Here is a 16,149-nt window from a genome sequence, read left to right as displayed (position 1 = left end):
TTGGCAAAAACTGTGTTGTAATCCAAACCTCAAATGCCTTGAGTTTTTTCCTCTTAACAAACAGAGCGTGGCAGGACAAGTATCAGTTAAACAATGGCATGGCAAACATATTCTCTCTCTCTCTCTCTCTCTCCATCTCTGTCTCTCTTGGAGAGGGGTTATTGTAAATTACCACTGGAAGAAGCATTCTGATGAAGAGACTTCTCATTCCCCCCCAACCCTCTGAGTGGGAACAGGATGGATGTCAGACCTAAGTCTATTTGGTACAATGACAATGAGCTACTAAAATATTATCAGTCTCCAACAGTAGGTAGCCAGAAGAGAACTGTAAATCCTTCCTATAGCTGAAATAAAGAGCCCATAACCTTAAGTCAAGCAGCCAGCTACAAGTGCTGCAATTCTTTTACCCAAACTGCCAGCATGGTGGCCCTGATTTGGATGGACGCTAGCAGGAGCTGTAGAAAAGCTTTAACCCTTTATCTACCACTGCAGTCCAAGCCTGGCTCAAAGGCTCCACGTGTGCAATTTGCATGGATGGAAAAACTCCTATTTGCTTATTTTTTCCTATGCATGTTGCAGGTGCAAGGAGCCCAATCCACATCAGGACCATAGCAGGAGGCAAAGGGTTAAAGCCCCCACGCTGGAAAATTGTGTGGATGTTTTTAACACACACAAAAACCCCTACACTTAAAGGCACAGCTACACAACTAACATAGCATGTAATTTTGCCCTGAGCCAGTGGTCCTTTGAGAATCTCCCTCAAATTCCCCCCAATTTTTTTTCACAAAGCCAATTTTCAAACTAACAGGAAGGAAAGTGAAGATTTTTTTTCTTGTGTGTGTCCACAGAGCCCCTAAAGCCCATCCATGGACCCCCTAAGAACCCCTACCCTAAGGAATCCTTTGCTTTTTAGCCCAAAGCCACAGTAGAAACACAAGCACTGCTAAGACCTTATCTCTACTGCAGAACACACATCAACTGCAAGGTAAGTCTTGCATTATAACTCCAATACGGTGAGACACCACATACCAATGAATAGCTTTCACTGAGTTATCAGACAGTTATAAAAACAGGGAAACAAACTGGATTGCTCACCCAGAAAACATCATATGATGGTCTACCATGGATTTATTTTTCCATATCAAGCATACACACATTTCATCAGATGCACATCTTTTGCACAGGATGGGGCTATACCACATGAGCCATAAAGAGCCATAAGGTTAGGTACCTTTGCAAGACAAACTTCTATATCATTCCAGTAGGAATCTTGCAAATCGCAACAGAAGGGTTGCATGGAACAGGAGGAGATACTTTCAAAGGGTTCCAAAGATGAAACTGACCCTTCTATCCAATCTAGGCTTCCAATGTTAGCACACAGCAAACCTAGTGGAAAATACGGTTCTCCGTCATGCCTGAAGGCCCATGCAAAAACTAACTAAAGGGGGAAAGTAGCTTATTACCAACTAGTGGATTATGAAACTGATGGGCAATATCAATCTAAAACAGAAACACCTTTGCAGTTATCAATATATTGATAAGAAATTAAATGTTCATCAATCAATAGTGAAATCAGAATACTGCAAAATTCTCCCTAATATATCATGTTTACAGTTCTTACCAGTGTTAGAAACTGAGTTATAAAACTAGGAGCTAAAGGCACCTTAAACCTAGGTTGGGGCGCAACAGTGGAATGTCTAGGCGCACTTTTTATAACAAGAATACAAAACTGAAAATGAATGAACTGCAGCTAAAATATTATGTCCATTTTGCACATGGTCTGGTCCTTCCCTTGCCCACCCCCATAATATTCTTAAGAGGGTCTCTTCTCCAGTCTTCAGAGAGTAGCAGGGAGTGGGGAGGCAGAAAAAGGTCCTCCTTCCCTTCCACTCTGCAATTTTAATCTGAAATGTTAGGCGCAGAACTGTGCCCAGAGCTCAAAAACTCCTTGCGCTAATGAAATTCAATGTCGCAAAATGCGCCTAGAACAATGGGAGTTTCGAACACTGGTTCTTACCTATAAACATATATTACATCACTTGAATGACAGATGTAATATATGAGCCAGAACAGTGTTGGAAATGAATAATAAATAGGATAATTCTCAAAGAAGACAGAAGGGACACAAATCAGACTGTAATAGTCTGTAATGCTAATCTTCCTCAATAATTAAACAAGGGGGAAGGCATGCTGTATTGTGGATTTTACAACTTCGCCGATGTGGAAACGGCAAGCTGACAAGACTACAGTATAAGCATCTTTTCAAAACCTTGAAATCCTTGCTTCTGAACTCTTCATTCCTGAAGTGTGATCAGGTGCTTTTGCTTCTGCTACAGTCTTGAGTAGTATACCAAGCACAAGGCATAGGTACAAAGCTCTGAGGTTATCTTGTTCTGCTGCCCAAAGACCATGCTGCCCATCCTCAGTTATCAAAATTCTCCATTTCTTCCAATTTTATCTCCCAAGGTCAGTGCAATATCACAGAGCAACAATTGAGCTTTCCTTACCAGAAGCTGAATGAAGACTCTCCAAGCTCCAGTATCTGGAAAGGACACCTCTCATCCCACCGCCACCACCACACACCACTCCACTGCTATCCGAATCCGAACCGGGGGAGAGCCCAGAGCTGCCACTGCTACTGCAGTTTTCTCCACTGTGTGCACCGCCAGACTCGCAGCTGGAGCATTGCTGGGTCCTCATGCAGGCAAGCAGAGGGGAGAGCCAAGAGGCTCTGCTGTTCCGGAGAAAGAAGGGAGATGGAACAGCACCGTGCAGCTACGCACAGGGCAGTGGCACCAGGTCCTGCTGTCTCAGAGCTGTGTGGGATTCCTCTCCTCTGAGTTGCCAGTTGCCTGCACGATGCAACCTGACATCATAGGGGTCCGTCAGGGAGGCTCCCTCTGTGGCTGATGAAAAAGCCTCAGCTACAGTTTGCAGAAGCTGGGCTTGCTTCTAAGCTGATTGCCAAGGCATTAAACAACCCGAGGACTGGATCACTGGATCGAGAGCTTAAATTCCAAAGGGTCAGATGTTGACAGGAGGCGGCGGCAGGGGGAATGAATCTCCCAAGAAAAGTTTGACGCATTGGGGAGAGGCGAGGCACAGTGAGAGGCAAATTTCCCTGGCTGCTTGCCTTTAAGTATTGGAAAAGAAATAAAGTGACAATATCCTTTGCACACATACCTGTGAATAAGGCCCACGGAAAAGAATGAGACTGACAGCTAAGTAAACACGCAGAGGAATGGGCAGCACATATTCACACTGTCTTGAGGATAGCTAGAACTAGCTGGGGCTGCAGCAGTTAAAACTGTTTTGCAAGGCATTGGGATCACCACTACATAATGAGGGAAATATACACTCAAAAAAAGATCAGATCCAAAGAAGCAGGGACTGCCCCTCAAAACTATGTGATTGGTGATGTGAGGCAAAATCACTTTTTAAAGTGCATACATCATACCAGGGAACCTGTGACTTGTCGGGTGTTGTGGGGACTCTCATCACCCTTGACCATTAGCTGCACTGCTGGGGCTGCTGGGATTTGGAGTCCGACAAGATCTGGAGAGCCACAAGTTCATCATCCCTGGTTTAAAAAGTTTCACTCTGAATGTCTTGCTGATATAATTGATGCAGTTAGGTATTGGTTGCGGGTATGAGGGTATTGGCGGCGAGCCCTTTAGTCTCGATTGGCGGTTAGGCATTGGATTATCTCTGTAAGGCTAAAGGGGAGAGGTTGCACCATCACCTCCCCCAAATACTGAAGGGTATTCTGTTAAAGAAGTCTGGGGGGGCGTGGCCCTGTCTGAAGCCTAGGGAGGTTAGGGCCAAAGGCACGCCCCCTATCGGTGGTCCCAGGGTGAGTTCCTTTCGGTGGCTAACCCTTACCGGACTTCCAGCACAACGGGCTGGAGTCAGATATAGTCGGTTAGTTCCAATGCCTAAGCCAATACCGCTCATCATCCGTAACCAATAAAGTTGTGGCCTTTTTTATGCCCATTAACCTTACTTCTTGTGTCCTGTGTCTTTATTTACCACGGGGAGGGCCGAGACATCGCCACACAACATTTTGTGCTCCTGGCTCATGCTTTGGCACACAACTGCAAGTACAGGAAGCATTCCTAGGGAAAATAAGGCATTCAGGTGGTTCAGAGTTTTTCATGCTAAGAGTATATATTTCTGTGTGAGGTCTGCAGTTCCCAAGCAGAGTTCACTAACAGACAGCTGACCAGCACAGGCGATGCAAAACTGTTTTGTCTTTTGATGAGCACACCTAAGACATGAAGAAATCCCTAGAGCTTCCTGGGACGATAAGAGATTTACTAGGATTGCCAATTTCCCCCCGGGCAGGGTTTCTGTGCCCTTGAGACACTTGTATACCAGGAAAAATTCAGCAGGAGTACCTTTCTCATCCCTGTCTCTCCATGCAGGGAAAGCTGTTAAATGTTTGCCTTCACAAAGCCATTAAAGGCACTGGAGCTCAGCCAGAAAATAGTTGGCAGCTCTAGGACCTACGAAATCCCCCATGGATGCATTTTCCATGTAGTATCTTTGTCAATCTGCAAAAGTTAAAATAGAAACATTCTTGGAATACTGTCTTCCTGAATAGCAGAGCACTAACTGTTGCATTTGTGATAATTCCTGCAACAGGTTGAAATGATTAAAGTATGCTTCCTCCCTCACAAAAAAACCACATTTTGCTGTAAAATATTAAATATGTCTCATTGACATTTGTTTCCCTCCCAATGTTAGCTGAGAGAAAGAGAGTCAGAGAGATCCCACTCCTGTGCACAGTGAAACAAAGACAGTACAAGACGGCATTCCCTGCAAGGAAGGAATTCAGCTTTTAAATATGCAGCGACTATGAGCTAAGAGACCCTGCAAGTATTTCCAAGAGGCACAATCAACTGCTTCTCTTATGGGGCCCAGACAGGGATGATAAACACATATCCAACATAAGCTAGAACATGGAGAATACAGTTGAAGGAGGCTGAAGCCTTAAAACCCTACAAAGGACACCTGTTTCCATCAATGTAACCTGATTTATTTCAACTGGGTATCCTTTTTTCTGTACATTTTGATAATATTGCACACAGACTGATGCATTTACAGAAGTCTCCAGCAGGTCAGACCTAAAGATGACTGAAGTCATCCTTGAATTTCAAGACAAAAGTAATCTCTCCCATGGCTTTTTGTTTTCTGATAAACAGTGTTAATCAAAGAACATCATTATAAATGCTTGGGAAAGTTTGTTTTATTCTATTTGAAAGATGCAAGTCATGCCCCTCGCTGTGTTCAAAGCAGCTTCCAACAACAATTAAAATAAGTTCATGATAAAACAAAATAAAACCAGTTAGCATTAGGTCTCCTATGAAGAAAGGTTTCCCCAGCTGGAGGTAATGAAGATCTTACATATTTAGCATCATAGAAGACAGCAAGATTAATCTGCTCTGTCATGAGGCATTAATGGAGCAAGGTACAGAACAGCCCCTCTCAAACAGCAGAGCTGTCTTACATGTGGCCAAGCTCTACATGTCTGCCAAACAAAAATACCAGCAGCCATCTGGATGTTCATTCATAATGGGTCTATGAGGGGGCATGGAAAATTCCACAGGCCCTGGCTCTTGTGACATAGAGCTAGAGTTGGAGCTGCAGTTGCTGTTTCTGCTACTACTTCCAGCCCCTGGTATTCTAACTCTGCCTTCAACTAAGGGCTCACCCACACTTTCACTTGACCTGTATTTCAGTCATATTGTGTACCCTTTAATTCCCCCGGGTCTGAGAGCTTTTATTGTTCCACAGCTGTGGCTTGCGAAAATCTGATCTTACCCACTGAACCAAAGCTTGGTTAAACCAAATCTCTGTTTGGTTTCCGCACATCTGATGAGATCTGATTCAGTGAGTGAGATCGTCAGAGTCCTAAAGTTTCTGAGCTCAACCTGCGTTGTTCTGAGTAGCAATGGTGGTCAGGCCATTGTTGTTTTTATATAGACATTTTTGATAGCCACTAAATTTCATGTTGCGGTGCTGACCCTGTTGCTGAGATCTTGTACGCCTTGCTGCAGCAGGTTGATTATGGTTGATGTTATAAAAGCAAGACTGCATGATGTGCAGTTGGTTCTTCAAGGTGTGCAATAGATCATCTTTTGCAATTTCACTGGGGTCTTGGGAGGGAGGGGTAAGATTTTGTTTTGGCTTTTCCTTTTTCACAAGGTTCTCAATGTGTAATCCTTAAAATAGTGGCTGTTTGTTTGTTTCTTAAAGGGTTTAAATCTTGCACCTTCCATCCCGACTGACACCTTCAGGGTGGCAAACTACAAGCAATATATCATAAAAACAATAAAAAGACAAGACAATAAAATTTGTGAAGCAACATATCAGCAACCACATAATACCAAACTGCAACTCCACTGAGGTGCTCTGTCACATTCTAATTTAATTCACAGAAATGGAGGCAACATCATTAACTGTTTTTCCTGACCTATCTCTCATTTCTTTAATGTGGACCAAGCATGCATAGGCACATACTTTAATTTGAACCAGGATCACAAAAGAGGGGGAAGAAATGAAAGAAGAAATAGGGCAGTGATACCTTTATTACGTATAGGACCTACAGGTGTTCGAAATGCAAGTTTTCAGGCTACCCAGTTTCTTCCTCAGATTTAGATGGTTAGAAATATATATGGCCCGAAGGAATCAATGCTGCATTGTAAGGTCATGAGTGCAGAAGGAAGTGGTATATTAATGAAGATGCTGCTAATTAGATTATAAATAGCCTATGCAACTAAAATTCAAGTTGCAAAGAGTGTGACTCAAAAGTTAGCACTGAGTATTTTAAATGCCAAGTGGTTCACATAAAAGTATCATTTCAGTTGCCTGTTTCTGTTATTCGTGACCATCACAGCTACTAAGAAAAAAGATACAAACCCTTTTTGATGGGGATTGGCCATGCGTTTCTAAATATATAACAAATATATACCAAATTTTGTATTAACCTACGAGACCTAGATTCTATGTCACTTCCCACAGATACATTTTTCTTCAAAATGATTAGAAAAGCAAAAATGTGACATTTGCTGCAAAGACTGTGCTGCTGTTTCAATAGTGTTGCCTGTGGGGGATGCTACATATTGCTGTTTTGAGACAGGCAACCTTCCCCTTTTTGGGGGGGGGGGGGTTGGAGCTTGAAGGAATGAAAGTGTATAATTCAGTTTTCTTGTAGCATAGAATAGGGATAGTGGGGAAGCAAAATGGGCCATTTTCTTGCGACTCTGCAGTGCTTGACAAACCTGGCACTAGCAAGAGCCAGGCACTGAGAGAGCTGAATCAGAGCTCAGGAAGAAGCTACGGCATGGGATGTAATTGGCTAAGGTGAATGGACAACGGCAAACCAAACAACTGGGTGAAGAGGAGAACTAGGGGGGGGGGAGAGCCGGGGCAGAAAGCAGATCAGGGTAAAGGGTTAACAGAGCAAATGTTTGTGAGAGAAAGCATTGCATGCCTGCAAAATCATCTCAAAGTGGGTGTTTAGTAACTGGATTCTGTGTAGATGTGAATGCATGCAGATTATCTCGATTCTTTGTAATGTGGCTTCCACCCCAGGTTTGGCACAGAAACTGTCTTTGGTATCCTGGTAAATTATCTAGACTGGGAGATGAAGGGTGAATGTGATCCTGTTGATTAGCCTCCTGGACATCTCAGTGGTGTTCTTCCCCTTACCCTTTCCCAATATGGCACTAACTTGCAGTGGCTCCAGTCACTCCTGAAGGATAGCTCACAAAAGGTGATGCTTAGAGACTGTGGCTGTATTCCATGGCTTTAGGTGTGTGTAATGCTGAAAGTTCAATCTTGTATCCCATGGGTAGGCAAACTAAGGTCCGCAGGCCGGATCAGGCCCAATTGCCTTCTGGATCCGGCCCACAGAGAGTCTGGGAATCGCCGTGTGGATCGCCAGCACGTGCGTTCTTTCCCTCTCCCTCCTTCTCCCTCCCACGGCAGTGCCGGCAGCACCTCCTCCCTCCCTCCCTCCTCGTGGCTTCTCCCTGCCTAGAGGAGGAAGGGGGCTGAACTTTGTTGGTGCCAGCAGCAGCAGCAGCGCTCGAGCGGCAGCCATTTTAAGCAGCCCCTCTCCGGAACCCTTTCGCGCGCTGCTCATCATCCCTCCACTGCCACCAGTCCCTGCCTCTCGCAAAACACAGTAAGCAGTCACCGGGGCTCTTGGTGCTCTTGCATCATTTTTTTCCCCAAAGTATAGTCCGGCCTCCCACAAGGTCAGAGGGACAGTAGACTGGCCCCCTGCTGTAAAAGTTTGCTGACCCCTGTTGTATCCCATGCTATTTCAACTGGAGATTAGGGTTCAGTATCATCAGTATGTTCTTTTTCATCACATCCCAATGTTTGTGATCAGAGGTGGACTTGATGCAAGTGTCCAGACAAGGTGGGAATAGTGCTAGTTTGCCATTCTGTGTGCAAGTAAAAATTCTAATGGGACAGGTTAGTTGATTACCACTCTCTGTCTTCACACTATCTTTTCCTTCCTTTATCCTTACATGCCATGATTGACAACTTACTGGGTTAATTAACTAGAGTCTTCCATTAGGACCCTGATATGGGTCTCTGTGGTTATTAGAATTGGAACAAGCCAGGATCTGAAACCAATTGCACCTTCAGAAGTTGCTTCTAGTAATTTAAGTCAAATGGGGCTGTCATTTTTAAAATTTTAGTATTTTAGGATATCTAAAATACTAGATTTAGATAGATTTTCCTTGACTGCATACTAATAGTTTCAATTAATGGTAATTTGATACAAATTCCACATAAGCTACAGATTTTTTTTAAAGATGTACCTCCAGAGGAACCATTCTGAGACCTGGATCATCTCAGAAAACAGCTGCTGAAGATGAAGCAATTTTGCACAGTGGAATACGGGCCTCCCATGTCCTTCATTCTGACATTAGAAGAATTAAGAAGGACAGGAAATGAAACAAGTTACTTTGAATTACCTTCTTTTGAAAAGGTTGCAGTTTCATTTTGTGAACTTTTCTACTGCTGAGCTAATCACATATCAGCTTTCCTTCAGCTTGCAACTTTGCCGTAAGGCCACAAATGTACCATGTTATATCAGCGAAGAAAGCTGGTTTGCAAATCCACCAACTGCCAGCCAGACTTCCTATGCCAAACGTCTCTTTTCAGTCATCAAAAAGTGACACTTTCATTTGCAGAGCTTCAGAAATCATTGGTGCACTCTTCCATGCATTTGTCACATGATGATGTTATATTATGGCAAACAGACAGAGATTCCCTCCGTTTCTCCTGCAAAGTTTCTCAAATGCTAGTGATTCAGTCAATGGGAGCGGAGGTAATTTATTGCTGAGAAAAGAACTTTCTTGACCTCTTCAAGGATGAGTGCCTTCCCACTGAGACTGTTGGAGACAAATGCATCATGGCCCCACGTCTTGTCGACATTGATAGACCCCATCTGGTGATTAGTTCGCCCCATCAATTCAGCATTTTGCCTGTAGTATTTTTTGTACTGTTTTGAAACCATGTTCTTGAAATGAATGTAGTGCTGTTATTTTTGTGTATTTTTGTATGTTCTGCTACTGTTCTTTTTATGCTTGGGGCTTTAGTGCTGATTTAGTGTGTTGGTTTTGATGAGATGGTATATTTATTGCTAGTTGCTTTGAGTGTTTTTGGTTAGAACAAGATATACATTATTTGAAATAAATACAATAGATAAATTATATGGGCATGTTTGGAACATAAGAGTGTGTGCAGCTGTTATTTATACAATGCCCTTCAGTTTATCTCCCTTCAACTTCTAGTATGAGAGAACATGTTAGAATTTCATATATACTTCCTCTGGCATCTATTATAACCTTGCTAGCTCCTTTTGACACCTAAGAGTTCACTAAACAGTTCACCTTTGATGTACAGAGCAACACTACCACCAGTACGTCATTCACTGTTCCTTCTATACAGTTTTCTCCCAAATATAACTGTGCCCCACTAGTTCTTTCCATCCAATCAGGTCTTCATTATGTCCCTTAAATCAATGCCACCCTCTAAGACCAAGAACTCCAGTTCACTCAACTTGGCACATTAGCATATAAACATTTGTAATACAGTCTCTCTCTTCAAGTGTCTATCACATTTGTGTTTTGACCTGTGGTGCTTTGGCCTCTCCGAATTGCTATCCTGTGCCCCTGCACTCACAATACCTAGATCTACACCTCCCCTATTTAAATTTTCACCAATTTAATCATATTTATCCCAGAGAGATTTGTTCCAAACCAAATCCTCCTCAGCACCTATCAGCTCCCCCTGCCTCTCAAAAGTTGCTCAGCCACCTTTTTAATTTTAAGTGCCGTTCCATCCAGGTTCAAGTGGAGCCTGACTCTTTTGTGCAGGCCTAGCTTGTCCCCAAATGTTCCACAGTGTCTAACAAATCTAAACCCCTCCTCCCTACATCATCATCTCATCCATGCACTGAGACTACAAAGCTACCCCATCTAGCTGGCCCTGCACGTGGACCAGTAGCATTTCAAAGAAAGCTACCTTGCAGGTCCTGGCTTTCAGCATCCTACATAGCCACCTAATTTTTGCTTCTAGGACCTCATGACTACTTTGCCCCATGTTATTGGTGCCAGCATGCACCACAAGCGACTACTGACATTTTCCTATCTCCCAGGCTACCTAGACAGCAGGAGACATCTACAAGCTTTGCAACAGGCAGGCAATTCACCCTGTGGTCTGTACGCTTATGATACACCCAACTATCCTAATCATACACTACCAGGATCCCTCCACCCTCCAGAAATGTACTCTCACAAAAGGACAGCTGCTCATCCTCCAAAAATGGGTCCCTTCTAAGGAACTGTTTCCCTCTTTCTCAGAGTGATGTAGGTGAGCTATCATTGTAGGAGTGGGACACAGCTATAATGTCCTCAAAGACTTCATCCACCAAGCCCTCTGCCTCTCAGCTAAATGTTTGGCCCTCCTCTAGCCCTATATGTCTATAATTGAGCCCTGGAGAGAGGGAGGAGAGAGAAACAGCTCCTCAAAGTACAATATATTTATTTTAAAAAGTGACAGGCTGCCCAAACTGCAGGACATTGTTGTGAGATGAGAAAACAGCATTTTTTGTGTTTTCTACTTCTCCATTTTAAGGGGAACACAATCACTTATTCTGCTTGAGTAGTACAGTGAAAGAACACTTTACTTCCAAAGATTATTTTTTTTTAAATTCACAATGCCTGTCGTTTTATGGTGTTCAGTTTCCATTACGTGCCATTCTTGGGCTAAGTTGCTGTGTTTTGTTCCAGTGTCCTAAGCTTGTGAATAATTCCAAAGGTTCTAGCTAAGGTCACAATATTCAGTTGCAAAATATTCTGTGTATTCCAAAAGTTACCACTACACATTTAATAGCATCCCTTTCCAGGATAATATCAGCGTTCTAAAACCTGGGGCACCACCTATTGGCCAATCTCCATATATCTTTCAATTCTATTAAAATAGCCTAATTCTTTCTCTTCTAAACAACTTCAGATGAAAATGTAACATAGAGTTGAAACAACTGTAATCACTTCTGCAGTAGAGCTGGAGAGGAGGCAGAAATGGGAGTGCAACCCTATTAGTTTTCCATGTGTTCCTAAGAAGCTTTTAAGGAACTTAGAAAGCCTCCTGGTTTTTTGTGGAATAAGTGGGCAAAGGGTAGATCATCAACAGCATCACAGATAATGAAAGACTGAGAAATTTCACTACCAACTTAAGTCATTTTGTATAGTAAAGTCCAAATATCACTGTAGGTCACTGAGAGCTAGATAAGAAAACACCCTTGAGCTGGAGGAATTAAGATCTCTTGTTCTTCCAGTATTGATTGATTGCATTTATACCCTGCCTTTTCTCTAAGGTGCTCAAGGTGGTGTACGTGGTTCTCCCCCTCCTCACTTAATCGCCACAACAACCCTATGAAGTACAGGTAGGTTAGACTGAACAGCCATGACTGGCCCAAGGTCACCCAGTGAGCATGTCTTAGTGAGGATTTGAACGCTGGTCTTCCAGGTCCTAGTCTGATGCACTAACCACTACACCACACTGGCTTTCATTCGTTATAGTTCATTATATTTTTGTCTGTCGAAAAAGATGCTCAATACATTTCCCTGCATTCTAGTTTCCAATGGGGTTCATCAAAACACACATTCTGTTCTTTTACTTGCTATTATTTATGCTGCATGGCACGTGAGGTCTTTTGACAATGGAAGTGTATGTCCAAGGATAATAGTACAGTAATTGCATATATAGAACAGAGCTGAAAGCAGGACATTTAAAAATGTTGGTGTATTTGGAAGGGTCCAAATGGCATAAAGATGTTTGCTGGGGAGAGAGAATATTCTCCCATTGCCAAGGCAACCAAGCTCATGTGCAACTTGGTTGCCTCAGCAATGAGAACATTAACTTCCCACACCAATTTAAACCTAGAGGAAACCTTCACTTTATTTACCAGAAATAAGATGGCTACCTATCCGAATTAGATTGGCTTAGTGGCTCTGTAATATCACTGTATTCCTTACATAATTCCTATTGTCTGGGATTACACAGGGAAGGAGAAATCCTATTCTCTCTGCTGTCAGCACCCCCACCCCAGCACTAGGACAGCAGAGCAGAGGAGAAACAAGAGTTTTGAGTCACTGTGCTGCACTGTGCAGTCAGAACAATCTACTCATGATGATTCCTGTTCTGGTAAATATCCTGGCTAGAGTACTGTAATGTGTTACACATGGATACATGGAGCTGCCCTTAAAAGAGAAACTGGAAACTTTAGTTAGAGCAGAACTCAGCTGCTAGAATTCTGATGGGTACCTTATTTTGGAAGATCAACATTGGCTGCCTATCCACTTCTGAAATCTATTTACAATGTTGGTATTTACCTTTAATTACCTAAACTGCTTAGGACACATATACCCAAAACAGTCATTTCCCCATACCAGCCTGCTCAAAATACCCTCTTTAGTAGAGAGATACCGTACATTATGTTGACACAAAGAAAAGGGCCTTTTCTCTGGTGGTACCCTGACTTTGCAATGTCGTCCTTAGATGATATTGGGATTGTACTCTATGCTGTTCTTCATTTTTCACTTTGTCTTGTTGTGCTTTGCTATGAATATTTGCTGGTTTAAAAATATATTTATATATGTTTGCTGAATTAATTATAGTCACACATTTTGTACACCACCTTGATGAACAGCAGTTAAGAAATTTTAATTTTAAATAAAGAAGTATTGTGAACTGTATGGAAAGTGCTTTTAGGAGGTTTTCAAGGGGTTGTGTGTACCCCTTCAAAGCTCCATTTTCACTGTGCAACAATTTTGAGAAGGAGCACTTGGTGTGACCCTAACTAATGTAACGTGTCTCCCCAAAAGGCTTCTGTGAAAAAGACTAGCAGGGCAGGGCTTATGAAGGCAATACCTTAATACCTTTGATTTAACAAAGGAATTCTAACAGTTTGGGATATTCAGATGAGGCATCTCCAGAGAAACTAATTTTCTGACAAACTTCCCTAAGTGTTCTTCTCAAGTCTAGGAATAACATGGTTTTCTCCCCCAACTCTAACTAATTTATGATGTACTCTTGGTATCTGTCTAGTTGTGCCATGCATGTGTGGATTTTCTTTACAGAATAAAGAGTTGGTAACAAATTGCTTTCCTCCCATACCCAGGAAAAACCACCACAGCAGGAGGAGACACTCAAATGTGAAGCCCTCTGGAAGGGGCAGAACCCAGAAACCTTGAAAAAGCGCATAGATAATTCAGTATAAGTCATCACTTTAGCAAAATTCTCATCTAGGGCCACCTATGGCTCTCTTTCATTTTCTAACAAAGCTTCAAAATTAGGCTTATAGCTTCTCTGACAACTCTTGTCAAAGAGATGTAAGTTGAACACATAACCCATCTCCACTAAAACATTTCGTCACATATCTCTTATATAGAAGGGAAGCACCCCAAAGTGAATAAGGAAGTCACTTCACTTCCTCAAGTGAAGCAGTGAATTGCCAACAGTAATACTTCAAAGAAGCTGAGAATTACATATGAAAGCTTGACACGATATGGGGAAACCGTGGCCCTCCAGACTCTCTAATGTTGGACTCTCTAATGGCCAATAGCCAGGGATTATGGGAACTGTACTCCAGCACCAACAGGAGGGTCACGGGCTCCCCACCTCTGGTGTAACACCCATATCTAGTACAAACAAAACAATACAGGGTGGGGATGGCATAGGCAAACCATTTCAAAATGAACCAATACAATGTAAATGTAATATGCTGGTCAGAAATCAGGTGTCAATTTAAACAGTATTCATACCGGGAAATGAGATGCGCCGCCTCAAGCCCACGCAGTCTAATCCTGTAGGTGTGCTCTGGGAATAGAGGTGCAACTTGAGAGGAAGGGCTTCAAAGGCCACAGGTGAAGTAATGAATGGTCTCATTTTAACCTAAAGAGAAAGGTAGTAATGGGTAATTAAGGACACACTTAGCTGGGACTCCGAAAAAGCATTTACCTATTTTTTAAAAATACATATTGTATTGTCAATGTTGATTTCAGACCCTGTATGGTTAGACAGAAAAAGTGAGAGGAAGAGCAAAGCAAAGATTCTGAAGCAAAGAAATGTTATTATAAAGAGCATAAGGAACTTTGTATCAGCTGCACAATATGGGTGCTTCCGAGGTGAGGGATTAACTGACAAACAGATCATTCACTGGTGTGGGCTTTCCAGTGGGTGGAGCTTGACCGAATGAATCTATGCTGTGATTAAACAAAGGAAAAGGGGCATCTCAATAATGACAATGCCATGTAAACAATGCCAAGATTTTGCATGAACAGGTAGCACAAATTCCATATAAAGTCCTGCCTGGAAGCACCCTAAGACTCAGTATGATGGATCTGAAAGGAAAACAATGGCACCTTGTATTAACCCAAGGGGAATAAATCTGTATCTGATAGCTTTCATCAATAGTTTTGATTTTTTTTAAGAACTGTAAACTCTCCCCATCACTAGTGAACAAATCATGATATAAGAAATGAAAGACAAGCCATTGTGTTGAGGAGTCTCAATGCACAAGTGACTGACTCATGCTGTTAGAAGTAAAGAAAGCAGCAGAACTGATTAGAGGAACAGCCTGAAGAGAGAAGACAACAGTAGAGAAATGCAGCCAGAGAGACGAAACAAAATTATTTTTGGTTCCTTACTTTTAAATGATCCTCTGGGAGGTTACTTGATTCAATCTCTCTGTCTGACTGTGCCTCTTTAACAAGCTTCCTCTTCCGATTCCTTTCCATCCATGTGTCATCAAAGCTGAAACGCTTGTATAGGGGTCTGTGTCTCTTCCTCTGGGCATGTTCTTTGGCTTTCCCCTCCTGAATATGGAAGGGAAGTATCCAGGCCTTGCTCTCTATGTTTGAGAGTGAGGGTGGAGATAGTGGCATCTGAGTAGACCTCTTTCTGCAATGGAGACCCCATTTCTCACCTGGTCTCTTTTCTGGTGGGATTTGACTTTGTTGGATATTCTCCTGTTTTATAAGTAACAGGTGAAAACAAAACAAAAATGTTGTATCTTTGTCTTTTGACTATGCTGGGCAGCTGACTATAAAGCAACCATGTTGAATCTGGAATGTCATGTTACATTGCCCCTCTTCGAAGTAATAACAACTGTGCCTTATAAACACAACCTACTGGAGCTTCTAATGATACCCAGATGTTTTAAGTGTGGACTTAAAATGAAACTCAATTGTGCACTGGTCTGCATAAACACGTAGTGTCAATAATCATGTTCTCATGCACACTGAGGGAAGAATCACAGTCACGTTGTCAGCACCCTCAAGTAGCTGTCAGAAACCAAAGACCCTAGCAAGTCCCACTAGCACTGCTAGTCCCAGGGTATTGTGAGGAAGGTGCATGAAGCCACCACCTGGTGCAGGGCTGGGGTTGGTCAGTTCTAACTGTAAATCCAAGCATGAATATCTTGCAGTACAAAAAATTGCCCCCAGAGGGCACAGTGAAATGCATACGCTTCCTTCCTCCAGGAACTTTCAGATTTTTGTTTCCATACACTTGACTGGTACAATTCAATTTTTGCCACCCAAAAAAAAAAAAATTAGA

General features: G+C 42.5%; 1 protein-coding gene across 1 annotated transcript in view; it reads right to left on the bottom strand.

Moving 5' to 3' along the window:
• The window catches only part of ARHGEF4 (Rho guanine nucleotide exchange factor 4), a 154,405-nt gene that overhangs the window by 80,567 nt on the left and 57,689 nt on the right, over window positions 1–16,149 (bottom strand). The window contains 2 exon segments of the mRNA XM_033149955.1: window positions 14,355–14,484; window positions 15,240–15,560. Coding sequence (XP_033005846.1) covers window positions 14,355–14,484; window positions 15,240–15,560 — 451 coding nt within the window.

This window comes from Lacerta agilis, chromosome 5, assembly GCF_009819535.1.
Source record: "Lacerta agilis isolate rLacAgi1 chromosome 5, rLacAgi1.pri, whole genome shotgun sequence".
Taxonomy (NCBI): Eukaryota; Metazoa; Chordata; class Lepidosauria; order Squamata; family Lacertidae; genus Lacerta; species Lacerta agilis.
This window is presented reverse-complemented; position numbering and strand designations above follow the sequence as displayed.